The following is a 26,610-nucleotide window of genomic DNA, read 5'->3' on the forward strand; positions in this document are numbered from 1 at the left end:
CTGAGGCCCTGGGTTCAATTCCTCAGCACCACATAAGCAAAAAGAAAAAAGCTGGAAGTGGCGCTGTGGCTCAAGTGGTAGAGCGCTAGCCTTGATCTGCAGAGCTGAGGGACAGCGCCCAGGCCCAGAGTTCAGGCCCCACAACCGGACCCAAAAAAAAAAAAGAGAAAAAAAAGCCAGAAGTGGCACTGTGGCTCAAGTGGTAGAGCACTAGCTTTGAGCTGAAGAACTGAGGGACAGCGCCCAGGCCCAGAGTTCAGGCCCCATGACCGGACCCCCACCCCCCCCAAAAAAAAAAATACAACTGATAAAATGCATAGGCATGGCCTGGGAAGATGGCTCAGTGGTAGAGTGCTTGCCTAGCATGCATGAAGCCCTGGGTTTGATTCCTCAGCAACACATAAACAGGAAAAGCCAGAAGTAGCGCTGTGGCACAAGTACTAGAGTGATAGCCTTAAGCAAAAGAAGCTCAGAGACAGTGCCTGGGCCCTGAGTTCAAGCCCCAATACTGGCCAAAAAAAAAGCATAGGCACTACACTGTACATATGTCAGTTCTCAGAATACTCTAGGAGCCAAATTCAGTAATTTTTCTCACTTTACAAGTGAGGTAATTGAGATGAAACTGTCATTTAAACAGACTCAGGCAGTTTGCCTATAGAACTTAGGGTTCATGCCACTCTGCTGTTCATTCAGATAATGGCTCATATTACAAATTAGGGGCATAATAGATAGTCTTAGGTAGAATTATTAGGTTTAGTGGGGGTGAAGCTAAATCACATATTAGATGATAGAAAGTTATGTATAGTAAGACTGTACAAACATAAAAGTTTTAGTATAAATGGGGTCTTAAATTTCCTAAATTAAAAATGACCCTTGGGAGGGGATAGTGAGGTAGGGGGAAGGGGGAGAGATAGGAAGGATGGGAAGGGGAAACAAAGGAGTAGGCAACATGCTTGATAAGAATTGTACTCATTATCTTGTAATTGTAACCCCTCTGTATGGTATTTTCACAGTAAAAAAAAATGACACTTAGTATTGATTCTCAGAATTGAGAACTTGCTTATCTTATTAAAATAGTAGTACTCGTTGTCTTGCCCATGTAATTGTAACTCCTCTGTATGGTATTCTCACAATAAAAAAAATAGTAATATACAATATAAAATAGTAGTACACAAATAGTATTTACAAATAATTGTAAATTATGAATTATAGGATACGGTTGCAGTTTTTTTCTTTTTTTCTTTTTTTGTCGGTTGTGGGGCTTGGGCGCTGTCCCTGCGCTCTTCACCTCAAGGCGAGCACTCTACCACTTGAGCTGCAGCTCCACTTCCAGTTTTCTGGTGGTTTATTGGAGATGAGTTTCACAGACTTTACTGCCTAGGCTAACTTTGAACGGCGATCCTCAGATCTCAGCCTCTGAGTAGCTAGGATTACAGGGGTGAGCCACTGGCGCCCGGCCTGTTGCAGTATTTTTTCCATATCCATTCAAGAATATAAAGGCTCTTTGAAATTTTGTCTGTAACATTTCATATGAGACTGCTTTCACAGTGCTGGGAAGGTAGCTCAGCGGTAGAGTGCTTGACATGCATGAGGCCCTGGGTTCTATTCCTCAGCACCACGTAAGGAGAAGCTGGAAGTGGCGCTGAGGCTCCAGTAGTAGAATGCTAGCCTTGAGCTGAAGAGCTGAGGGACAGTGCCCAGGCCCCATGACCAGCAAAAAAAAAAAAAAAAAGTACTTTCAAGGGCTGGGAAGGTGGGTCAGTGGTAGAGTACTTGCCTTGCATGCATGAAGCCTTGGGTTTGATTCCTCAGTACCACATAAATAAGCTGAAAAAAGCCGGAAGTGGCACTGTGGCTCAAGTGGTAGAGCTCTAGCCTTGAGCAGAATAACAGTACCCAGGCCCAGAGTGCAGACCCCACGACCGAAAAAAAAGAAAATACAAAGCTGGGCAATAGTGATTCACACCTGTAATGCTAGCTACTCAGAAGGCTGATATCTGGGGGTTGAGGTTTGAAGCCATCTCTGGCAGAAAAGTACCTCTGAGACTTTTTTTTTTTTTGCCGGTCATGGGCCTGAACTCTGGGCCTGGGCGCTGTCCCTCAGCTCTTCAGCTCAAGGCTAGCGCTCTACCACTGGAGCCACAGCGCCACTTCGGCTTTTTCTGTTTATGTGGTGCTGAGGAATTGAACCCAGGGCCTCATACATGCGAGGCAAGCACTCTACCACCTAGCCACCTTCCCAGCCCCCACTGAGACTCTTAATCTCCAATTAACCACTCAAAAACTGGAAGTGGCACTGTGGCGCAAGTGGTAGAACATTAGCCTTGAGCACAAAGAGGCTCAGGGACAGTACCTAGGCTCTCAGTTCAATCCTCACAACCAAAAAAAGAAAAAAGAAAAAATAAGCTCTGGGTTTGGTGGTGTGGTATATACTTATAACTATTGGGAGGATGACCCAGGAAGATTATGAGCTTGAGTCTGGCCTGGGCTATTGAGGGAAATTGTCTCCAAGAAAAATACTTTTTAACATGATGTTTAACAAGAAATTGAAATTTTGCAGCATAAATGAAAATTTCTCTACTCTTAGCTGTTTTTTTTTTTCTGTTTAAGTTTTATTTTTAGGTAAAGAATCCAAAGGAATCCTGAGAAAATGTGTCTCTTTTTTTGTTGTTGTTGTTGTTGTTGTTGGTCATGGAGCTTGAACTCTGGGCCTGGGCACTGTCCCTGAGCTCTTCAGCTCAAGGCTAGTGCTCTACTACTTGAGCCACAGTGCCACTTCTGGTTTTCTGAATAGTTTATTGGAGATAAAAGTCTCATGGACTTTCCTGTCCAGGCTGGCTTCCAACTGCAATCCTCAATCTCAGTCACCTGTGCCTGGCAAAAACATATATTGAAAAAAAAAGACACATTCTTTTTTGTGTGAGTATTGTGTGGCTTGAACTCTGGGCCTCTAGTTCTTGCTTGGCTTTTTCCACTTACAACTGGTGTTCTACCACTTGAACTACACCTTGCTGGAAGAGTCTCTTGGATTTATCTGCCTGGGCTAGCTTTGAACTTCTGTTCTCATATCTCAGCCTCCTGAATAGCCACGATTATAGGTATGAGATACTAGTACTGAGCAAGGGACACATTGTTAATAGAGATAACTACCTATACCATTCTATACCAAGTACTGGTGGTATCTTCCTTACCGACTGTTAACTTTGTCATTCTGCAATTGTCTGGAAACCAGTTACTTGTGGAAGAAGAAGAATAAAGAGCACAAACCAAGTAATTTTTTCCAGTGTTCACAATCTTTTTTTTTTTTTTTTTTTTGTCAGTTGTGGGGCTTGAACTCGGGGCCTGGGTGCTGTCTCTTGAGTTGTTCAGCTCAAGGCTAGTGTGCCTACTACCTTGAGCCACAGTGCTACTTCTGGTTTTCTGGTGGTTAATTGGAGATAAGACTCTCACAGACTTTCCTGCCCGGGCTGGCTTTGAACTGAGCTCCTCAGATCTTAGCCTCCTGAGTAGCTAGGATTATAGACGTGAACCACCAGTGCCCTGCCAGTGTTCACAATCTTCAACTTTATTTCATTCATTCAGCAGGACTTACTGAGCACCATATTGGTAATGAACAAAAGATGCAGTCATGCTATAAATTAGCTTATAAGTAGCCTTCAGTATAATTTATGGTCATATTATGGAATATTTTACAAGGCAGTTTATTGATGTATATTAAAATGTATTTCAGGTTTAGGAAGTTAAGGTTTGTGTTTTTTAATTATTATAGAGGCGATGTATAGAGGGATTACATTACATGAGTCAGGTAATGACATGTATTTCCTTTCATATAATGGCTTCTGTTCCCTCACTCTCTCCCAGTCCCTCCCTTCTGTACCCCCAAGTTGTATAGTTTCACCAGTGTCCAGTGAGCTCTACTGCTGCACATTTTCACTTTTTTTCTTTGAGTTCTGTACCCTCTCCAACTTGTCCAAAGATGTACTCTTGAATACAACATATATAAGGTAAAAAGACAGAATCGTCAAAAATGTTAAAAAAAGTTAGAGAAAAGAAAGTCTCGTTTCCATATCTTTATTTCTTATGTATATTATTTTATATAAATATAAACCACATAGGCATTGTGTCCTTGTGTTTCTTTGCTAAGAGTATCCTCTTTGGTCTCACTGTGAGTATTTAGACTCCTGTATATTGTAGATTTGTGTCATTATTGTTACTACTGTGACAGATACTTAAGAAATAACCTACAAGGAGGAAAGGGGTTTTTGGCTCATTTGAAAGATTTCAGTCCAGAGTTAGATGATTATATTGCTTCATCTTAAGATAAAGCAGAAAATTATGGTGTGTGTGTAGGTGTGTCCAGAAAGCAGAAGGAGAAAGGAGCTGGGAGTAGGGAGGTGCAAGAGAGGCGTGGCTATGCTAGTTAGACTTCTTTTTTCTCCCCCTTTGTTTCAGCCAAATCTGTTAGATACTGCTATCCACATTCCGGGCAGGGCAGGTCTCTTGTCCCCCATCTTCCCTAGTGTACTTTATTAATTTAGATATCTGTCCCTCCAATCAGGTTAATCATGGAGATCATAGTTTATATAAAATGCTCCTCAGAGCCGGGTGCTGGTAGCTCACGCCTGTAATCCTAGCTACTCAGGAGGCTGAGATCTGAGGATCGAGGTTCAAAGCCAGCCCAGGCAGGAGAGACCGTGAGACTCCTGTCTCTAATAAACCACCAGAAAACCGGAAGTGGCACTGTAGCTCAAGTGGTAGAGGGCTCGCCTTGAGCTGAAGAGCTGAGGGACAGCGCCCAGGCCCAGAGTTCAAGCCCCACGACCAACCAAAAAAAAAAAAAAATGCTCCTCAGCTTAATGTAAAAGTGTAATTTAGGTTTTTTGTTTTGTTTTGTTTTTGCCAGTCTTAAGGCTTGAATTCAGGGCCTGTGCACTGTCCCTGAGATTGTGGGCTCAAGACTAGCACTCTATCACTTCTACCTCTGCTGCCCTTTTAGTTTTTTGGTAGTTAATTTGAGATAAGGGTCTCACAGGCTTTTCTGCTAGGATTTACAGCATGAGCTACTAGTTGTAATTTTTTTATTTTTTGTAAAATGTTTGCTTTTGCATATCTTTCCTGTGAACTTAAGAGGAAAATTATGATCCCATATTTATGTCAGTACCAGACTAAAACCCATTATTACTGAATGTGACTTTTTTGGGGGGCGGGAGGGTGGCCAGTCATGGTGCTTGAACTTGGGGCTTAGGTATTGTCCCTCAGCTTCGTTTTCTCAAAGCTAGCACTGTACCACTTGAACCACAGTGCCACTTCTGGCTTTTTCTGTTTATGTGGTAATAAGGAATCAAACCCAGGGCTACATGCATGCTAGGCAAGCACTCTACCTCTAAGCTGCATTCCCAGCCCTGAATGTGACTTCTTAAGTTTTCTATGAAAATGAGAATGACTATGATTTTAACATAGACAAAGGGCCTAGAGATCATATTGACTGAAACTGGTACATGTATAGACAAATATTGAAATCAGAAGATTTTTTCAACTATTATCATCTTGAATATTTTACTGTGTTAAATTTAAAACTCCTAATTTCTCTCCATTATATATATGCTTCTTAGAGGTTAGAAAACTAACCCATGGTTTTCTTTCAGTCCTCACTAGGGTCTTCATCATCCTCATTCCAGTCAGTGAGTTCCTATGGACCGTTTGGCAGGATGCCAACATACAGTCAGTTCAGCCCAAGTACATTAGTCGGGCAGCAGTTTGGTGCAGTTGGTGTTGGTATGTGGTGCTTTTTCTTGTTTGTCTGTTCTTCCTTTACCACAAAGTTATTGACGTGTTATGTGATATTTCTTTTGTAGCTTCATTTTATGGTATTAAGAATGAGTTATTATATTAAGATTTTTTTTTTTTTGCCAGTCCTGTGGCTTAAACTCAGAGCCTGAGCACTGTTCCTGAGCTTCTTTTTTCTGAAGGCTAACATTACCACTTGAGCCAAAGTGCCATTTCTGTTTTTTTTTCTGTTTATGTGGTGCTAAGGAATCAAACCTAGGGCTTCATGCATGCTAGGCAAGCACTCTTAATGCTAAGTCATATTCCCAGCCCAGATTTTTTAAGAATTTGATTGGGGCCAATAGCTAGCATTTACTCAGAGCCTAGAACTTGCTTGACAGTTGTTCTACCACTTTTGCCAGGCCTACAATCTAAAAAGGTTTTATTTAGTGTTCTGAGTGATTAGTAGTTTCATGCAGATCAGTTTTCAGAATAGGCACCTGTTGTAAAATTAGATGTATCTAGTTAACAGATTTCATTTAGTGTTATTTTAAAGTTACATAAGACATGTCTACTTAAGAGGAAGAGTTTTTCACTGGGTGCTGGTAACTCAATTTGTGGTCCTAGCTACTTAGAAGACTGAGATCTGAGAATCGTGGTTCAAAGCCACCTTAGGCAGCAAAGTCTGTGAGGCTCTTACCTCCAATTAACTAGAAAAGACCTAAGTGAAAGAGCACCAACCTTGAGTGGGAAAAGCCCTGAGTTCAAGTCCCAGTATTAGTATTCATGCATGCCCATTTGCATTCACATACATACAAAATAGAGGAAAGAAAATGAAAATGACCACTACTGTAGAAACTTAAAGATTATCCTGGATGGGTATTTCAGTGAATGAGGCCTAGAAGGGCCTCTGTGGCTTATATGGCCCAATTTTCTTTCTTTGGACACCTTTCTTAAGAGGAAAGAGTGAAGATGGAATACTGTTTGTTGTCTTAGAAATGCTGAAAAAGCTCCTGGTCATTTGTGCAGATACATGAAGCGTAATCTTGGTATAGAGGTTACCATTTCAGCTACTTTGCAATCGTACATGTGTGTCCTTGCTGGTACAGATACCCACATGTGTTACTGTTTTCACCCTACATTGCCATAAATTTTGTAACTTATTTGGAATACTTTAATGAATTCCCAAGTTCATTAATTTGTACCAGTGCTATTGGAGATAAGCAAATAGCAAATACTACTATATACTAAAGGTGTTAAACTTTTTTTTTTTTTTAATGTTTTTATTATTTGAAAAACCTCTTCAAGCTGGAAACTCCTTGACATCTTTTGGAACAGAATCGTCAAACAGTGGTACCTTGTCCCAAAGTAATACAGTTGGTTCTGCCTTTACACAAGACACAAGATCTGTAAAAACCCAGTTATCTCAAGGTAAGCTGTTTGTTTTGCCATTATAGTGTTTTTTTTTTTCTTTCTCTAAATATAAGAGCTTTTGTAGCTTATCAACTGCATGTATAATTTGTATTTAGTTTAATTTTATTTTTCCCAACTACTGTGTGGGAATAAATGTGTCATTAATGACTTCCACTATCAAGTCAGTCCCAGACTCAACTCTACAAGGAAAGGTGCCCAATAAGTGAAATATCTTGAGAAAAGAGGCTCTTATTATTCTGTAGCATTTCCTTGATGTTTTTCTCAGTGTGGACCACCCCAACAGGAATGTATATACTGCTTCTGGAAAATGTGGGTCCTCATTAACATCTGCTCTGTCCAAAGCCCTAGAACCTGGTCTTCTCTGCTTTTTTGTTGTTGTTGGTGGTGGTCATGGGGCTTGAACTGGGCCTGGACATTGTCCCTAAGCTCTTTTGCTCAAAGCTACCCCTCTACCATTTTGAGCCACAACACCACTTTCATTGTTTTTGAGTGGTTAATTGGAGGTAAGAGTCTCACAGGGACTTTTCTGCCCAAGCTAACTTCAAACCACAATGTACAGATCTCAGCCTCCTCAGTAGCTTGGATTACAGGTGTGAGCCACTGGCACCCAGCTTCTCTGCATTTTAATAGGCTTCCAAAAAGGTGCTGTTTCTTTCCTTTAAAAAAAAAAAGAATAAATTTTTTCCAGCCAGTCTTATCACCTTCAGAAGTATAAAGACCCCATATCTGTTGAATCCGCTGCTTAAGTTTGGTATGATTGGCTTATTGTTTCATATGTTTCATTTAAGCAACGTAAAGTCACTTAGAAAGATGGGTTACTTTCAAAGATCCATTGGTTTATTTATTCAATGCCATATCAGGGTTTGAATTCAGGCGTACGCCTGCAATCCTAGCTATTTAGGAGATTAGGATCTGGAGGGTGAACAGTTTGTTGTTGTTTTTTCCTTTCAGTTGTGAGGCTTGATCTCAAGGCCTGGGCACTGTTCCTGAGCTCTTTTTGCTCAAGGCCAGCACTCTTAACATTTTGAGCCACAGTACCATTTCCAGTTTTCTAGTGGTTAATTGGAGATAAGAGTCTCTGTTTCTGGGTGCTGGTGGCTCGTGCCTCTAATTTTAGCTAGTTAGGAGGCTAGATCTGAGGATCACAGTTCAAAGCCCAAGCAAGAAAGTCTGTGAGGGCTGGGAAAGTGGCTCAGTGGTAGAACACTTGTCTTGCATGCCCAAGGCCCTGGGTTCGATTCCTCAGCACCACATAAGAAAAAAGAAAAAAGCCGGAAGTGGCACTGTGGCTCAAGTGGTAGAGTGCTAGCCTTGAGCTGAAGAGCTGAGGGATAGTGCCCAGGCCTAGAGTTAAGACCCACGACTGGACAAAAAAAAAAAAAAAAGAAAAGAAAGTCTGTGAGACTCTTTCCCAATTAACCACTAGAAAACCAGATATGGCTGTGTGGCTCAAAGTGGTACAGTACTAACTTTGCATGAAAAGCTCACGATATTGCCCAGGCCCTGAATTTAAGCCCCACAACCAACACAACAAAAAAGTCTCAATGGACTTTCCAACCTAGGCTGGCTTTTTTTGGGGGTGGGGGGGCTTGAACTCGGCTTGAGTGCTGTCCCTCAGCTCTACCACTTGAGCTACAGCGCCACTTCCAATTTTCTGGTGATTTATTGGAGATAAGAGTTTCACAGGGGCTGGGAAGATGGCTCAGTGGTAGAGTGCTTGCCTTGCATGCATGAGGCCCTGGGTTCGATTCCTCAGCACCACATAAGAAAAAAAGCCGGAAGTGGTGCTATAGCTCAAGTGGTAGAGCGCTAGCCTTGAGCTGAAGAGCTGAGGGACAGCACCCAGACCCAGAGTTCAGGCCCCATGACTAGAACCAAAAAAAAAAAAAAGAGTTTCACAGACTTTCCTGCCCGGGCTGGCTTTGAACCGAGATCCTCAGATCTCAGCCTCCTGAGTAGCTAGGATTACAGGCGTGAGCTACCGGCACCCGGCTCCTAGGCTGGCTTTGAACCATGCTCCTCAGATCTCAGCCTCCTTAGTAGCTAGGATTACAAGCATGAGCTACCAGTACCTGGCTGAAGATCACAGTTTGAAGGTAGCTGGGGCAGAAAAATCTGAGACATTCCATCTCTAGTTAACCAGCAAAATACCTAACTAGAGGTGTGGCTGATAGAGAGCTAGCATTGAAAGGTAAAGCTGAGTGAGTGAACGTAGCCCTGAAGTTCACAATATTGACAAATACAAATAAAATACATGGGGGTGGGGGTGAGGGGGTGAATGTGACTAGCTTCTATGAAGAAAAATACAAAATGTAGTAGAGGGCCATAAAAGAAGTAAGTAGTAAGAGAAGTATCTATTTCCCTATAAAAGATTTGATAATGATAAGTCATGTTTATTCTACCATCAATTAGTACAAGTGAAATTCAACAGAAAGATTGTCTTTAAAATAAACATAGACTGAATTTACTTTAGAAAGCTTCAATAAATGGTCTGTTGCCTAGGAGAACTGTTGGTGGCACATGCCATCATCCTAGTTATTCAGGAGCCTGAGATCAAAGCCAGTCCTGGCTGGAAAGTTTGTGAGACACCAACAAGAAGCCAGAAGTGGAGCTATGGCTCAAAAGGCTAAAGGACAGCACTCAGGCTCTGAGTTCAAGTATCTGCATACACGCATGTGCGTACAAACATATCAATGTTTGACTTACACTACTCAGAAACATAAAATATATCATAAATACTCTACTAGTTAACAATGATAAATAAAAGTAAAAATAAACATGGAGGGCTGGGAATGTGGCTTAGTGATAAGAGTGCTTGCGTAGCATGCATGAAGCCCTGGACTCGATTCCTCAGTACCACATAAACAGAAGAAGCCAGAAGTGATGCTATGGCTTAAGTGGTACAGTGATAACTTTGAGCAAAAGAAGCCCAGGGACAATGCCCAGGCCCTGGGTTCAAGCCCCAGGACTGGCAAATAAAAATAATGTATAATAGGACATATGGGGGGGGGTAATGAGCTTACCTAATAAAATATATGTTTATAAATGAGTTTGAGCTGGGTGCAGTGGCTTTGTGTAATCCTAGTTAGTTAGGAGACTGAGATCTGAGGATTGCTGTTCAAAGCCAGCCTGGGCAAGAAAGTCCATGAGACTTCTATCTCCAGTTACCAAAAAGCCAAAAGTGGAGCTATTGTTCAAAGTGGTGGAGCACTAACTAGTCTAGCCTTGAGCAGAAAAGCTGAGGGATGGCGCCCAGGCCCTGAGTTCAAGCCACAAACAGGCACCAAAAAGGGAAAAAAAAAAGTTTAAGAATAAATTTTAATAAATGAAACAAAATGGAATAAAGAGAAACTGTTCCATTAATAGGAATTTAAGGGCTTAGAGTTAGCTCAGTGGTAGAATGCTTGCTTAACCTGCATGTGTGAGACCCTAGGTTCAACCCCTGTACTAAAAATTAATAATAATAATTTAGTTGAAGATACTCTTTTTTGTGGGTCGTGGGCCTGAACTCTGGGCCTGAGCGCTGACCCCCAGCTCTTCAGCTCAAGGCTAGCACTCTACCACTCGAGCCACAGCACCACTTCTGGCCTTTTCTGCTTATGTGGTGCTGAGGGATTGAACCCAGGGCCTCATGCATGCAAGGCAAGCACTCTACAACTGAGCTACCTTCCCAGCCCTTGAAGATACTCTTTTTAAATTAGTGGAGAAAGACTAGCTATTCCAGGAAGTGGTTTGGGGGAAGAAAACTACCTGATGAGTTAGGAAGAATAACTATAATTCTTTTTCTCACCCTGAGCACTTTGAAGAATTTTTATTTTAGTTATGTTTTGTCAGTTAGGTTAGGGGCTTACACTCTGGGCCTGGGTGCTGTCCCTCAGCTCTTCAGCTCAAGGCTAGTATTCTACCTCTTGAGTCACAGTGCCCACTTCCAGTTTTTTGTTTATGTGGTGCTGAGAAATGGAACCTAGGGCCTCATGCATGCTAGACAAGCACTCTACCACTGAGCCACCTTCCCATCCGAGCCTGTATTTAATATCACCAACTTACATTTGTGGAGTATCACAAAATGGAAGTTAAACCTTTAACTTTTAACTTTGGTTAAGAACAGAAAGAGTGGGGCAGGGAAGGTGGCTCAGTGGGAGAGCGCTTGCCTTGCATGCCTGAGGCCCTGGGTTCGATTCCTCAGCACCACATAAGCAAAAAGAAAAAAGCCAGAAGTGGTGTTGTGGCTCAAGTGGTAGAGTGCTAGCCTGGAGCTGAAGAGCTGAGGGACAGTGCCCAGGCCCAGAGTTCAGGCCCCACGACCAGACCCCCCCCAAAAAAAGAACAGAAAGAGTAACTGAATGGTGCTTTGTGTTCAAGTACTCTGGGTTTGTTCCTACTACATCACATGTATTTCTCTAATGATAGTAAATTGCCATAGTGATTAGTAATAGTAGAAGAATTTAAAGGCTGGATGCTGGTGGCCTATACCTGTAATACTAGCTACTCAGGAGGCTGAGATCTGAGGATGGTGGTCCAAAGCCAGGTAAGAAAGTCCCTGAAACTCTTATCTCTATTAACTACCAGAAAACCGGAAGTGGCACTTTGGCTCAGAGTGGTAAAGCACTAGTCAATGAGCAAAAGAGCTCAAGGACAGTGCCTGGGCTTTGAGATCAAGCCACATAACCAACAGAAAAAAGAATTTAAAGCTGGGTGCTGGTGGCTCATGTTTAGAATCCTACTTAGCTATTCAGGAGTTTTGAGATAAAAGGACTGCAGTTCAAAGCCAACTTGGGCAGGAAAGCTTGTGAGACTATCTCCAATTAGCTACCAAAATAGCCAGCCAGAAGTGGAGCTGTGGCTTAAATGGTAGAGTGGCTAGCCTTGAGCAAAAAAAAGCCCAGGAACAACATCCAGGCCCTGAGTTCAAGGCCCAGGACCTGAACCAAAAAAAAAGAATTTAACTATACAATAAAGGAATTTGTTAATTGATCTGATTACCCCATTGGGGTCCGGTTGTGGGGCCTGAACTCTGGGCCTGGGCGCTGTACCTCAGCTCTTCAGCTCAAAACTAGTACTCTACCACTTGGCCACAGGGCCACTTCCGGCTTTTTTTTTTTTCTTTTTGCTTATGTGGTGCTGAGGAATCAAACCCAGGGCCTCAGGCATGCAAGGTAAGCACTCTACCACTGAGCCACCTTCCCAGCCCTTCCATAATATTTCTGAGTAACAGAATCTTTTCTCAAAATATGGGTGTTTTGTAGGATATATATATGGATAATATATAATTTTTATTGTAGGTTGTATGGTTTGAACTCTGAGCCAGGGTGCTGTCCCTGAGCTGATCTTCAGCTCAAGGCAAGCGCTCTACCATTTGACCCATAGTGCCAATTCTAGTTTTCTGGTGGTTAATTGGAGATAAATGTCTCATGGACTTCCTTGCCCAGGCTGGCTTTGAACCATGATCCTCAGATCTCAGTCTCCTTAGTAGCTAGGATTAGAGATGTGAGCCACCAGTGCCTGGGTTTTTTGTTTGTTTGTTTTTGCCAATCCTCTGGCTTGAACTCAGAGCCTGGGCACTGAACCTGAGCCTTTCTGTGATCAAGGGTAGCAGCACTCTACCACTTGAGCCACAGCACCACTTCCAGCCTTTTCTGTTTATGTGATACTGAGGAATCAAACCCAGAGCTTCATGCAAGCTAGGCAAGCACTCTACTACTAAGCACACAAGAGATAATGAGACCCTGAGTTCAAATCCCAGTACCAACAAACATGTAAAAAAACTTATCTCCTTAAATCGTGTGTGGTGTGACATATCTGCACTCTCAGCACTGAGAAGGCTGAGGCAGCAGGATCATAGAGTCCACTTAAGTTCAGAGTAAACCTGGGCAACGTAGTGAGATCCATACCCCATCTCAAAAAAACAAAACAAAACAAAAAAAAAACTTCAAAGCAAAGGAGTTTAAGCTTTGTAATCCCAGCTACTTAGGAGGTAGAGATCACAATGTGGAGGCCAGCCTAGGCAAAAAGTTAAAAAAATCCCCATGTCAACTATTTTTCAAAAGGCTGGGCATGGATTTCACACACTTGTCATCCTAGCTATATGAGGAATAAATAGGATCAGGTAGAATGGAAGATTGTATTTTAAGCTATAAAAAGAAAGGGAAGGGGAAGAAAGAAACAATAAATGATTATAAAATGATTTCTTGAAAGTCAAAATTTATTCAAAACCATGACTTATTGCTTTAAAAATCAGCGGAAAGGGCTGGGGATGTGGCTTAGTGGTAGTGATTGCCTTGCATGCATGAAGCCCTAGGTTTGATTCCTCAGTACCACATAAACAAACCTGGAAGTGGGCGCTGTGGCTTTAGCCTTGAGCACAGAGAGGCTCATGTACGGTGCCCAGGCCCTGAGTTTAAGCTCCAGGACCAGGCCCTCCCCCCACCCCCAAAAAATTGGTGGAAAAAGCATTTCTTTTAATGATAACTTAATTATCAGGGTTGTCATGGTAACTACAGTTTTTGACTTCAAGTGATTTTTTTTCCCCCCATTCTGGAAATGCATACTTTTGTGACTATATACTTTAGTAAACTTGGGGAACATTGCTAATAAATTGTCCATGGAAATCAATGGCATCAGAACTCAATGATTCAGCAGTTGTTGGGAGACTGCAAATGCTTGCAGTAGCATATCGGGGGGATCTTTGTGCATAAAATGAGCGTAATTTTTAACACCATGTTACATATCATGTAATAAGAGTTCTCTGAGCGGACACGTACAGCAAACATTGTAAGGGCAAAACGTGATAGAGTGACTTGCATTCTTCAGTGCACAGTGAGTAGGCCCTGATACAGAAGAAAAATGAAATGTGTCAGCACAAACTTCAAATTAAAGCAAAGCTTGTCAAGAGATTGTAAAAATCGTAAAGAATGCCAATGGCTGCCATCTGGCTATCTAAATTTTTTTGATATTTTTATTTATTTTCCCAGTCTATTGTGTGTTAAGATCCATTTCCCTCACTTTCCTCCTCCTTTATTGTTTTGTGATGGAATTCAGCAAGAGTTCCTGCTGGGAGTCACCTACAGAAAATACTAGAAATTGAAATGTGTCTATATACTCTTGTTATTGGGGGGGATGCCTCCATTTGAGTGTTTACAAATGTGATCATTGATATTAATAGGGAACAGCATATGTCAGTTCTTTGAAAAACCATTCTATTTGGTAAAACGCATAATGTGGTGGTAGATATTTTTGTTTGCTTGGTTTGATTTTGAGGGTTTTGTTTTTTGTGTTTTGGGTGTTTTACTTTTTTTTTTTTTTGGACAGGTTAAGGACTAGGCCATTAAGGACAATCCTAGGTTAAAACTGATCAAATTTGTGCTGAGTTTGATTTTTTTTTCCAGCCTAGATTATTTTGAAATCCCCGATTAGGATAGTTTCTTATCTTTTGGTTACATTTTAGGTCGTTCAAGCCCTCAGTTAGACCCTTTGAGAAAAAGTCCAACCATGGAACAAGCAGTACAGACCGCCTCGGCCCACTTACCTACTCCAGCACCTGTTGGGAGAAGGAGCCCTGTATCAACCAGGCCTTTGCCATCTACCAGCCAAAAAGCAATAGAGAATCAAGAGCACAGGCGAGGTAGAGCTTGAGCTGTTTACTCTTCCTTAATTGACTCATCAACATTTTCCACTCTCCCTATTTTCATTTAGAGAATTTGCTTTCTGTGAATGATCCTGAAAGGATTATATAGAACAATTTCATAGATTGTTTAGGGGCTGGGAATGTAGCTCAGATGTACAGCACTTACCTAGCAGGCATGCAACCCTGGGTTCAATTCCCAGCACCACAAAAAAGAGAGAAAGGGAATTTTTTTTTTTTAAACCAGGAATGATGGTGCATACTTGTAATCCCAGCACTTTAGTAGGCTGAGGTGGGAGGATTATGAGTTTAAGACCAGCCTAGGCTTTATAGCAAGAAGCAAGACCCTGTCTCCAACAAAAGCATTTGATTCAAGTGATGATGGGGATTTAGTTTTGGGAACTTAAGTTTTGTTTGGTAGTGTCTCCCTCCACCCCTCATTTCAGACAAAAATAGAAGTTTTTATTATCCTTGATTAATTTGTCCCTTTGGATGTTTCCTTGTACAGCTGAAGTACACAAAGTGTCAAGGCCAGAAAATGAACAACTCAGAAATGACAGCAAGAGACAAGTAGGTAAGTTACTTAGATCCAAAATAAATCCTTTCCGGGCAAGGTGGCTCATGCCTGTAATCCTAGCTACTCAGGAGGCTGATATTTGAGGATCCCAGTTCAAAGCCAGCCCTGGCAGGAAAGTACATGAGACTCTTATCTCCAGTAAACCACTCAGAAAATAGGAAGTGGTGCTTTGGCTCAAGTGGTAGAGCGCTCACCTTGAGCTGAAGAGCTGAGGGACTAGTGCCTAGGCCCAGAGTTCAAGGCCCACGGCCAACAACAACAACAAAAATATCCTGTACTTCTCAATAGGAAAGTTATTTTAAACTGCAACATATATGAAATGAAAGGTGAAGATTACTGACTAAAGAACTAACAGGCTGGGCTGGGAAGTTGGCTCAGTGGTAGAGTGCTTGCCTCGCATGCATGAGGTCCTGGGAATTCCTCAGCATCATATAAGCAGAAAAAAGCCAGAAGTGGTGCTGTGGCTCAAGTGGTAGAGCACTAGCCTTGAGCTGAAGAACTGAGGGACAGTGTCAGCCCACACGTCCGACCAAAAAAAAAAAAAAACCTAACACTAGGCGCTGGTGGCTCACACCTGTAATCCTAGCTACTCAGGAGGCTGAGATCTGAAGATCATGGTTCAGAGCCAGCCTGGACAGGAAAGTCTGTGAGACTGTTATCTCCAATAAACCACTAGAAAACTGGAAGTGGCGCTGTGGCTCAAGTGGTAGAGCACTTGCCTTGAGCTGGAGAGCTGAGGGACAGCGCCCAGGCCCAGAATTCAAGCCCCACATGGACAAAAAAATAAAGAATTAACAGTGGTATGGATCTCTCCACGTGGTCAGATCCTGTGGATCTGTGCATAATAAAGACAGCATAATAAGAGGGTTTTTTGTTTTTGTTTTTAATAATGTTCTGGAGAAAAATACTTGGTGATGAGTTGTGTTTAGTATGCTCTTGAATGTTACTGGCGAGTAGTGTTGCATTTATTCACGTGATGGCTCTATGGCTTCTATTTTGTGGTTTTGTTTTGTAGCATCATAAAATTGGTACTTGTTTTCCATGTCTTGTGAATGGAAACATTTGTTTGGTAATCTATAGCATCAAACAGCCATTTTATTAATTCCAAATCTATTAATAGAAAACAAATTACAAATATTTTTGTGCCAGCATTAGGATTCAAACAGCTGTTGCTCTACCATTTGAGCCATATATCTGGCATTTTGCTAGTTAATTGGAAATGGAGTTTCACAGATTTTCTTTCCAGGCTGACTTTGTTTTTTTTTTTTTTGTTTTTTTTTGAGGGGGCCGGTCGTGGGGCCTGAACTCTGGGCCTGGGCGCTGTCCCTCAGCTCTTCAGCTCAAGGCTAGCACTCTACCATTGAGCCACAGCGCCACTTCCGGCTTTTTTTCTTTTTGCTTATGTGGCGCTGAGGAATCGAACCCAGGGCCTCAAGCATGCAAGGCAAGCGCTCTACCACTGAGCCACCTTCCCGGTCCTCCAGGCTGACATTGAACAGGAACCCTCTAATACTTAGCATCTTAAGTAGAGCAGTAAGCACTAGCTACAAATTATGATTTAATACTTCCAAATTAAAGGGGGGGAAAAAGGGCAATGTATAAATTTAGATGATTGGAAAGTAACTGTCTTTTGTCTCTGTTTACTCACATAGTTCCAAGTGCTCCTTCAGCTCCAAGAAGAGGGCGTGGGGGCCACCGAGGTGGCAGGGGAAGATTTGGCATTCGGCGAGACAGTCCGATGAAATTTGAGAAAGACTTTGACTTTGAAAGTGCAAATGCACAATTTAACAAGGAGGAGATTGACAGAGAGTTTCATAATAAACTTAAATTGAAAGGTAAACTTCCATTTTTCTACTCAGAAACTAATTTGATCTGTGAATTAAAGATGCTTTATACATTAGTTGTCTTACTTAGACTTTTATCATGTGTGCTTGTTTTTTTATTAGAAGATAAACTCGAGAAGCAAGAGAAACCTGTAAATGGGGAAGATAAAGGAGACTCAGGAGTAGACACCCAAAACAGTGAAGGAAATGTTGATGAAGAAGACCCACTTGGACCTAATTGCTATTATGACAAAACTAAGTCCTTCTTTGATAATATTTCTTGCGATGATAATAGGTACAGTCTTTTAAATTGCCCTCCTCTGAAATGTTTGAAGTATAGTTATTTCATATAAATTCATATGGCCTAATGATTGCTTAAAAATACCTGTATTCTGGCCATGTACCAGTTGTTGCTAGCTCCTCAGGAGGCTGAGATCTGAGGATTGCAGTTTGAAGTCAGCCTGGTTAAGAAAGTCCATCAGACTCTTATCTCTGTAATTAATCTCCAAAAAGCCAGAAATGGAGCTGTGGTGGCTCAAGTGGTAGAATACTAGCATTGAGCAGAAAAGCTCAAGGATACCCCAGACCCTGAGTTCAAGTCCCTAGGGCCAACACCAAATAGATTTAGAGAGAGAGTGTACAAGGGCTTACCTAGCATATATAATAAGGCTTGGGAGATCAATCTCTAGCACCACAAAAAAGAAAAGGTGGGGCTGGGAATGTGGCTTAGTGGTAGTATTTGCCTAGCATACATGAAGCCCAAGGGCTTCAGAAAAGGCCAGATTTGAGTGGTAGAGTACTAGCCTTGAACAAAAGAAGCTCAGGGACAGTGCGCAGACCCGGAGTTCAAGCCCTAGGACTGGCAAAAACAAAGGAAGAAAACAAATAGCTATATATTTTGTCTTAGGGATGTATTCATATTTGCATATTAGTAATTAAAACAAAGTATTCATGTAAAATATCAGAGCTTTTCCTTTACCTTCTCTCCTGTAACTCAAATGAAGCCAGAACCTAAAGAAGCTTGCCCTATTGTAGTATGCATACATCAAGAAATTGTGGGGTCATTGTGAGGTGGGGGGATCCAGCATAATGAGCTGAGTTCTTTAAGATGTATTGCTTACTTTATATCATCTTTATCCTGGGTGCAATATGGTGACCCCTAGTGGCAGTTGTTTTCTTCAGCTTTGACAAAAATGGCAAAGATGATTATGAGTCCTGCAATTATTTAGGTTGGATGCTAACGAAAATTCAGAAAATGGCTGTGTTAACTGGCATTAGGCTTACGATGTGGTTTTCCTGCCAGGTTTTGCCCTCTTTTCCAATGGGGCAGGGTAGAATCAGCTGCAAATCCCCTTATATCTGAGTAACCATTGTATTGATGCTTTTCTCATATTTCTTTTTTTTTCTTTTTTTTACCCCCCTCCCCTTTTCTCATATTTCTGTTATGTCAACTATTTTTGCACAGAACTACTCTCAATAATGTTTTCTCATGAAACATAACAGTATTATAGGGATAAACTGAATTTGTATGCCATGTACAGCTTGTGACCATGCAGGTGAAAAGCCTTTTCTGTTTGTTTTTGAGGGTGAGTCCTGGGGCTTGAACTGAGGCACTGTCCCATGCTCAAAGCTTTTATGCTCTACCACTTGAGCCAGGCCTCCAGCTCCAGTTCTAGGTTTTTGCTGATTGACTCAGATTTGTCTGTCCACACTGGCTTTGACCAGTGGTCCTCAGGTATCAGCTTCTTCTTCTTTTTTTTTTTTTTTAGGGTCGTGGGGTCTGAACTCTGGGTCTGGGTGCTGTCCCTCAGCTCTTCAGCTCAGGGCTAGTGCTCTACCACTTGAGCCACAGTACCACTTCCGGCTCTTTTCTTTTTGTTTATGTGGTGCTGAGGAATCAAACCCAGGGCCTCAGGCATGCAAGGCAAGCACTCTACCACTGAGCCACCTTCCCAGCCCTGAGCTTCTTCTGAGTTAGCTAGGATTAATTTGTTACATGTGTGTGTTGAAAAATACTCCTTTAAACCTGATATGCTGATGGTCATTTGCTTTTATAATAGAGAAAGGAGACCAACCTGGGCTGAAGAGAGGAGGTTAAATGCTGAGACATTTGGAATCCCACTTCGTCCAAACCGTGGCCGAGGAGGCTACAGAGGCAGAGGAGGTCTTGGTTTCCGTGGTAGCAGAGGGCGTGGTGGTGGCAGAGGAGGGACCTTTACTGCCCCTAGAGGATTTCGTGGTGGATTCAGAGGAGGCCGTGGGGGCCGAGAGTTTGCAGATTTTGAATATAGGGTAAGTATTGTGCTTTAGACTTGGCATTCAGCCTGCTTTTATCTAATTTGGGTAGTGGTGGTTCTTTCTTTTTCCTTTTCCTCTTTTTCTTTTTCCTTTTCCTGGTCATGGGGCCTGAACTCTGAGCCTGGGCACTGTCCCTCAGCTCTTCAACTCAAAGCTAGTGCTCTACCACTTGAGCCACAGTGCCAACTTCCAACTTTTTTTGCTGATGTGGTGCTGAAGAATCGAACCCAGGGCCTCATGCATACAAGGCAAGCACTCTACCACTGAGCCACCTTCCTAACCCATATTTTTGTTTTTAACTGTTGTTTTCCACTGAAGAAATAAAAGAAGCAAATCTGGTGCTCCCCCTCTCTTTTTTAAAATTAGAGAACCATGGTTTTAGCTTTTATAGACTGATTAAAATCTCCCCTCTTTCCAAGCAAGAGAATCTATTATTTTGTTTTTGTTTTTGTTTTTTTGTGCTAGTACTGGGGCTTAAAGTTAGGGCCTTATGTTCTCCCTTGTTTTTTTTCGCTAAACATGGAAAAAACTATTGGGGACTAAAATTAAGGATCAGGGCTCTTTTTACATGGGAAGGATGACTAATGACATTATACAAAAGGAAAGGACTGTATACCTTTATTTCATATTACAAAATTTTCTCGCCAGGTGCTGGTGGCTCATGCCCATAATCCTAGCTACTCAGGAGGCTGAGATCTGAGGATCACAGTTCAAATCCAGCCTGGGCAGGAAAGTCCATGAGACTCTTACCCCCAATAAACCACCAGAATATCATAAGTGGTGCTGTGGCTCAAGTGGTAGAGCACTGGCCTTGAGCTAAATAGCTGAGGGACAGTGCCCAGGCCCAGAGTTCAAGCCCCACGACCAACAACAACAACAACAAAATTCTCAGCTAGATGCCAGCTGCATGCCTAAATCCTACCTACTCAGGAGGCTGAGATCTGAGGATTACAGCTTGCAGCCATCCGAGGCAAGAAAGTTTTTTTTGTTTCTTTTTTCTTTTTGGTCCAGTCGTGCGGCCTGAACTCTGGACTGGGCGCTGTCCCTCAGCTCTTCAGTTCAAGGCTAGTGCTCTACTGCTTGAGCCACAGCATCACTTCCAGCTTTTTCTGCTTATGTGTTACTGAGGAATCGAACCCAGGGCCTCATGAGTGCAAGGCAAGCACTCTACCATTGAGATACCTTCCCAGCCCCGTAAAGTTTCTTATCTCCAATAAATTACCAAAGAAAAGCCAGAAGTGGAGCTGTGGATGAAGCTCAGGACCAGCATTTAAAAAAGTTTTTTTTTTCTTAAAATAGTCTAGCCAGGCACATATTTGTAAGGTAGGAATCAATCTTTTTTCCAGAGATGTTAAGTACCTTGTCCAAGGTCACATAGCTAATAAGTGGTAGTTCCTGAGTCATCACTGTTAATTTAGATTTGTGGAAATTCATTACATTTGTTACTTCACCATGGTCTTGAATGTTAAGATACATTTTCTTTATTATATGATTCAATATGGCTCTCCTGAACCCCTTTATCTTTCTCCCCTTTTGTCTTTTTTTTTTTTTTTTTTTACCTTTCAGAAAACCACAGCTTTTGGACCCTAAAAGGTCTGGATTGGTCGTACTGCTTTCTGAAAGGTAAAAAAATAGATATAGATAAGTAAAATAAATGAACAGATGAGAGATGTTGGCTTTTGTGGGGGACAGAGAGCAGGTTTGTCTCTAGCTCATTTATTTCCATACCAGCTTATACTGTGCCATATGTATTTTAGTTTAGTAACATAAGACAAGTGGCTTGCTGTTGTGTACTCAGGTGGAGCAGCAAGTCTTTCACCCAGAAATTGTGTTTTTATAACAAACAGTTGAGATGACTAACAGCAGTAAAAAATAAATAAATAAAAAATAAATTAATTAAAAATAAGAATTCAGGATTGCTGTTCAAAGCCAGCCCTGGCAGGAAAGTCCATGAGACTCTTATCTCCAATAAATCACTAGAAAACAGAAGTGGCACTGTGGCTCAAGTGGTAGAGCACTCGCCTTGAGCTGAAGAGCTGAGGGACAGTGCCCAGGCCCAGAGTTCAGGCCCCACAATCCCCCCCCCCAAAAAAAAAAAAAAGTCTTACATTGGCCCTAAATCAAGGCCGGCAGTTTGCTGAAGCTGTTGGTTTTAAGCAGGAGCCTAAAGTAATGTCTTTCTTGGTCTGTTGGCCATTTCAGATCTTTGGAAATGTAAAGGTCAATTCACTAGAAAGAAACATTTGATGGGGAGAGAGAAGAGTCTCAGAGATTTTCTTGCCCAGGCTGCCTTTGAGCCGAGATTGTCAGAGCTCAGCCTCCTGAGTAGCTAGCTGGTGAGCCACTAGTGCCTGGCAAAGGCAGGTTTTTATTGTTGTTTGTTTGTTTGGTCAGCCATGGGGCTTGAACTCTGGGCCTGGGCGCTGTCCCTCAGTTCTTCAGCTCAAGGCTAGCGCTCTACCACTTGAGCCATAGCATCACTTCTAGCCTATTCTGTTTGTGGTGCTGAGAAATTGAACCTAGGGCCTTATGCATGCAAGGCAAGCACTCTACCACTGAGCCACATTCCCAGTCCCAAAAGATAGGGTTTTTATGCTGTTGATTTTAAGAGTACTTGGTGTGCTGGGTGCCAGTGGCTCATGCCTATAATCCTAGCTACTCAGGAGGCAGAGGTATGAGGATTGAAGTTGGAAGCCAGCCTGAGTGGCAAAGTCTTTAAGACTCTTACCTCCGATTTAACACCAAAAGCCAGAAGTAGAACTGTAGCGCATATGGTGGAGCACTGTCCTTGAACACAAAAACTCAAAAGAGACACTTTGGTGAGAAGTTTTGTGTCACTTTTTTAAATTAGTAGACTCAATGGGATAAATATAGTACCATTTAATGTTCACATAATAAAGGAAGTGGGAGATAGGAAATAAGTCTGAGAGGAGGAAGCAGGATGCAAAGAATGAAGGAAGAAGTAACTGGTCAAGAAACCCTGGGCATTAGTTGTCACCGCCTTGTGGAACCTTTTAAATTTCAGAAAATTCAAAAAGTAAAAATGGATGGATATTGCAAGTACTAGATACAGATAAATAATTACTAGAATCTCCAAAATAGTGAGTACACGTGTGTCTCTGTGGGGACTGGAAGATGTTTCTGGGTGGGGAAGTTTAGAAAGTTTAGAAGTCAGCTAGGCGCTGGTGGCTCAGGCCTGTAATCCTAGCTACTCAGGAGGCTGAGATCTGAGGATCGCGGTTCAAAGCCAGCCTGGGCAGGAAAGACTGTGAGACTCCTATCTCCAATAAGCCACCAGAAAACCGGAAGTGGCGCTGTAGCTCAAGTGGTAGAGCGCTCGCCTTGAGCTGAAGAGCTGAGGGACAGCGCCCAGGCCCAGAGTTCAAGCCCCATGACTGACAAAAAAAAAAAAAAAGTTTAGAAGTCAGGAAAGTATTTTCCATGAAAGTCAAAAGAAGGCAAAGTATAAAATATGTGAAAGAAGTTCTAGAACATTGACTAGCACATTTTTTCCTTTTTTTTTTTTTAGAAAGACAACAAAGTTGCTGCATAGTCTACAAACAAGTCTTTGAAAATAGGTGAATTTCTAGCTCTTCATGTTCCTGAAAATTGGTTTCTGTCTTTGTGAAGAATGAAGAAGTGAATTTGCTGTATATTTGTCACCAGCACTGGGTTTTGTTTATTTTCTGCTTAATTTCAAAGATAAAATGCAGTTACTTTTTTGGAGGGTGGGGGGTGGGAGGCGGGCAGCTCATCTTTTAAAAAAAATGAGCGTTAAATATATTTGGAACAGGAAAATGTTAAGTAACTTTTTATGTATAGTTAAACTAAAGCTGTACTTCAGTGGGACTTACAGTTTTTGTTTTTTTGTTTTTCATCACTGAAAAGATTTTTCTTATCACTGAATTGTATTTGGCAATTATTGCAAGTTGCCCGCAGACAGGGCCGTGATACTGTGTTTGGAGCCACCGAAGGGTTTTGTGTGTGTGTACGTGTGTGTACGTGTGTGTGTGTATGTGTGAGTGTGTGTGAGTGTGACTTTCTGGAAATCCTATAATGAGGTAGCTTATTTCGTCGATTAATTAGGGTGCTGGATGGTAGAGAATTTTGTCAGTCAACTATGTATACACAGTAAATACTGTTTCTTAGGCAAAGGTAACTTTTTTATATAGTTGTAAAATTCCATTATATTCCATTGCCAAAGAAACATTAAGAACTTTGTATAGCTGTATAAAAAGCAACTAATTTTTTAAAGAATAAACATTTTAAAGTCAGCAACCATACTGTGTCCTTGCAGAAATCGATGAGCTGAGGAGCAGGGTCATGGTGGCTCTTCTTTCTCTGAGCTTTCCAGGCTACAGTTTTTGATTTCTTTTTTTAATGTTTGGAACATAAATAAAGATTTGATACGTTCTTCCATTATCTAAAAAGGATAAATTGTTCCTGCTCCATGTCAGAACTTCTTTTTGTAGCAAATGGCATACCACAGGATTTGTCCAAATAGATATTTTCAGAATATGAATGTAAATAATCATAGATAAGAATGTACTAGCTGTATTTTCAAATAAGTAATCCTCCCCTCTTTTTTTAAAAAAACACATTAAAATTAGGCATCAGCCTATTCTTGGACATGACTGTAATTTTTTTTTCAATAACATTGACTCATTCCATTATGTTTTAAGAGGATTCAGAATGTTCAAAATTATTTTGGCAACATTATCATTGGCATTGGTCCTTGGGCCTGTGACCCACAAATGACTCAATATAGAGTTCACGGCTAATTATAAATTACTGGTCAAACCTTTTGATATTTAAGCTGTAGTAGGAAAAAAAAATCTGGCCACTTTTGTTTTTTTTTATGAAGGCCATGGAATAAAGGGATCCAAAGATTTAAATATTTTTATCTTTTTGTTGTTGCTGTTGATCTTTGTCCTTACAATATTCAGGAGTGAGTGACAAAGATGTGAGAAAAACTGCACTGTAGGAGAATGGGAGGATTGAAACATGGTTGATCGTTTTCATTTTCTATCTTTTGTATAGATCTACAAGGAAATGTTTTGTAATTCGGTTTCACTACTAAGATCCAGTACTCAGCAGCTGTAGTTTAGGGAATACTGTTGAGTACCACTTGCTTGCATGTTATCAACAAAACCTTTTGGAGGACCCCAGAAATCTGAGATTAACACATCTTGGAGGTATTTTGAGCATCCAAGCAAGAGCTATGACAACATCTGTGTAGACTGAGATATGTCCCAGGCTGATTTCTAGGAGAAAAACTGTAGATACCGATTTCACTTGCTCTGGAAGTCTGAGCTCACAGGTCCCCTAGCTCTGGTCACTGGCTGGGGCATCTGTTGTCTGGGTAAAAACTGGCAGCCTGGCATACCTGCAGTGCACCTTACTATATTAAAGCAAGGTTTTTATTCTAAAGCAGAATAAAACTATTGAAGAAAAAAAATGTTTGTCAGAGTTCTTTCTCTTAGTTAACATTCTCTTCCAATAGTAATAAAATGAAAAGCACTTTTTTTTTTTTTGGTCGGTTGTGGGGCATGAACTCTGGGCTTGGGCGCTGTCCCTGCGCTCTTTCTGCTCAAAGTGAGCACTCTACCACTTTTGCCAAGCCATGTCCAGTTTTCTAGTGGTTTATTAGAGATAAGACTTGTCTCTCGGACTTTCCTGCCCAGGCTGGCTTTGAACCTTGATCCTCAGATCTCAGCCTCCTGAGTAGCTAGGATTATAGGCATGAGCCAATCAGAACTGTGTACTGGTGGCTTGTGCAGGTAATTCTGTCTACTGAGGAAGCTAAGATCTGGTTTGAGGCCAGCCTGGGAAGAAAAGTTTGCTCCACGCGATCTCCAAAATAATCAGCCAAAAGTTAGGCTGGGGTTGTGGCTCAAGTGGTAGAACAGCCTAGCAAGTGAGAGGGCCAGAATTAACATAATATGTTTATAGGCTGTAAGCACTGATTCTATTTATTTTTTTTGGGGGGGTGTCCGGTCGTAGGGCCTGAACTCTGGGCCTGGGCGCTGTCCCTCAGCTCTTCAGCTCAAGGCTAGCGCTCTACCACTTGAGCCACAGCACCACTTCTGGCTTTCTTTTCTTTTTCCTTATGTGGTGCTGAGGAATCAAACCCAGGGCCTCAGGTATGCAAGGCAAGCGCTCTACCACTGAGCCACCTTCCCAGCCCCCTGAATCTATTTTTAATTATGTCTTAAGGTTTATCATTGTATATATTTAGGGAAAGTCAAAAGTTCCTTTCTTCTTTCCTAAAGTTTGTGAAATGAAACTGAGCCAACCATGCACAGATGAAGCTACAACCTTAGTCCAAAACCTATCTCCTGCAGGTAAAGAGAGAAGATAGTATCTTGAGTTGAAGGTAGAGTGTTTGCCTAGTATATGTGAGGCTCTAGATTGAATCCTCAGCACAGCAGAAATGAAAAAGATGGCAGTGGTGGTGAAGATTGTAGTACCTAATGTGAGCTGTAAGAAAAGTGGCTCTCCATATAAACTGACGTTTAGGGGGTGTTGGAATGTGAGGGGTTAAGTGTTTGGGTCTTCACAAAAACCAGGGATTACTACTGGTATTTAAGATAAAGAACCAGTCTGGATGCTGGTGGTTCATGCTTGTAATCCTAGCTATTCAGGAAGCTAAAATCTGAGAATCTTGGTTTTAGTCAGCCTGGGCAGGAAAAGTCTGAGGGAATCTTATCTCCATTTACTACCAAAAAGCCAGAAATAGAGCTGTGGCTTAAGTGGTAGAGTGCTAGCCTTGAGTAAAAAACTTCAGGGACAATACCCAGACTCTGGGTTCTTCAAGCTCCTGAACTGGCACCAAATAAGAAAGGCTTTTGGTTTTAAAACATATCTTGCTCCAAGGCATGAAGTAGAACTCTGAATCTAATGTGGTTTCTGATTTTTGGTGATACAGGGCTGGAAGAAATTCCAGCTCTGTTCAGAGTTAATGAGCTTGGATGACAAATTCATTAAATTTGAATAGTGGTCATGTTGATTGTAAGTAAATGCTGTAAACAATCCTGATGTCTTAAGTTACAGTGTACAGTGAAACAGTAGCTTAGGGGGTAGGGGGAACA

General features: G+C 41.7%; 1 protein-coding gene across 1 annotated transcript in view; it reads left to right on the forward strand.

Moving 5' to 3' along the window:
- The window catches only part of Lsm14a (LSM14A, SCD6 homolog A (S. cerevisiae)), a 38,735-nt gene extending 14,249 nt beyond the window's left edge, over nucleotides 1-24,486 (forward strand). Inside the window, exons 2-9 of the mRNA XM_013026165.1 lie at nucleotides 5,629-5,775; nucleotides 7,075-7,197; nucleotides 14,645-14,821; nucleotides 15,330-15,395; nucleotides 17,051-17,233; nucleotides 17,345-17,516; nucleotides 19,282-19,513; nucleotides 23,049-24,486. Of these exons, the coding sequence (XP_012881619.1) occupies nucleotides 5,629-5,775; nucleotides 7,075-7,197; nucleotides 14,645-14,821; nucleotides 15,330-15,395; nucleotides 17,051-17,233; nucleotides 17,345-17,516; nucleotides 19,282-19,513; nucleotides 23,049-23,072 (1,124 nt within the window). The 3' untranslated portion in view covers nucleotides 23,073-24,486. The remainder of the gene's footprint in view (nucleotides 1-5,628; nucleotides 5,776-7,074; nucleotides 7,198-14,644; nucleotides 14,822-15,329; nucleotides 15,396-17,050; nucleotides 17,234-17,344; nucleotides 17,517-19,281; nucleotides 19,514-23,048) is intronic.
- The last annotated feature ends 2,124 nt before the right edge of the window (nucleotides 24,487-26,610 follow it).

The sequence above is a fragment of the Dipodomys ordii genome, unplaced genomic scaffold, assembly GCF_000151885.1.
Source record: "Dipodomys ordii isolate 6190 unplaced genomic scaffold, Dord_2.0 Scaffold92, whole genome shotgun sequence".
In the NCBI taxonomy this organism is placed as follows: Eukaryota; Metazoa; Chordata; class Mammalia; order Rodentia; family Heteromyidae; genus Dipodomys; species Dipodomys ordii.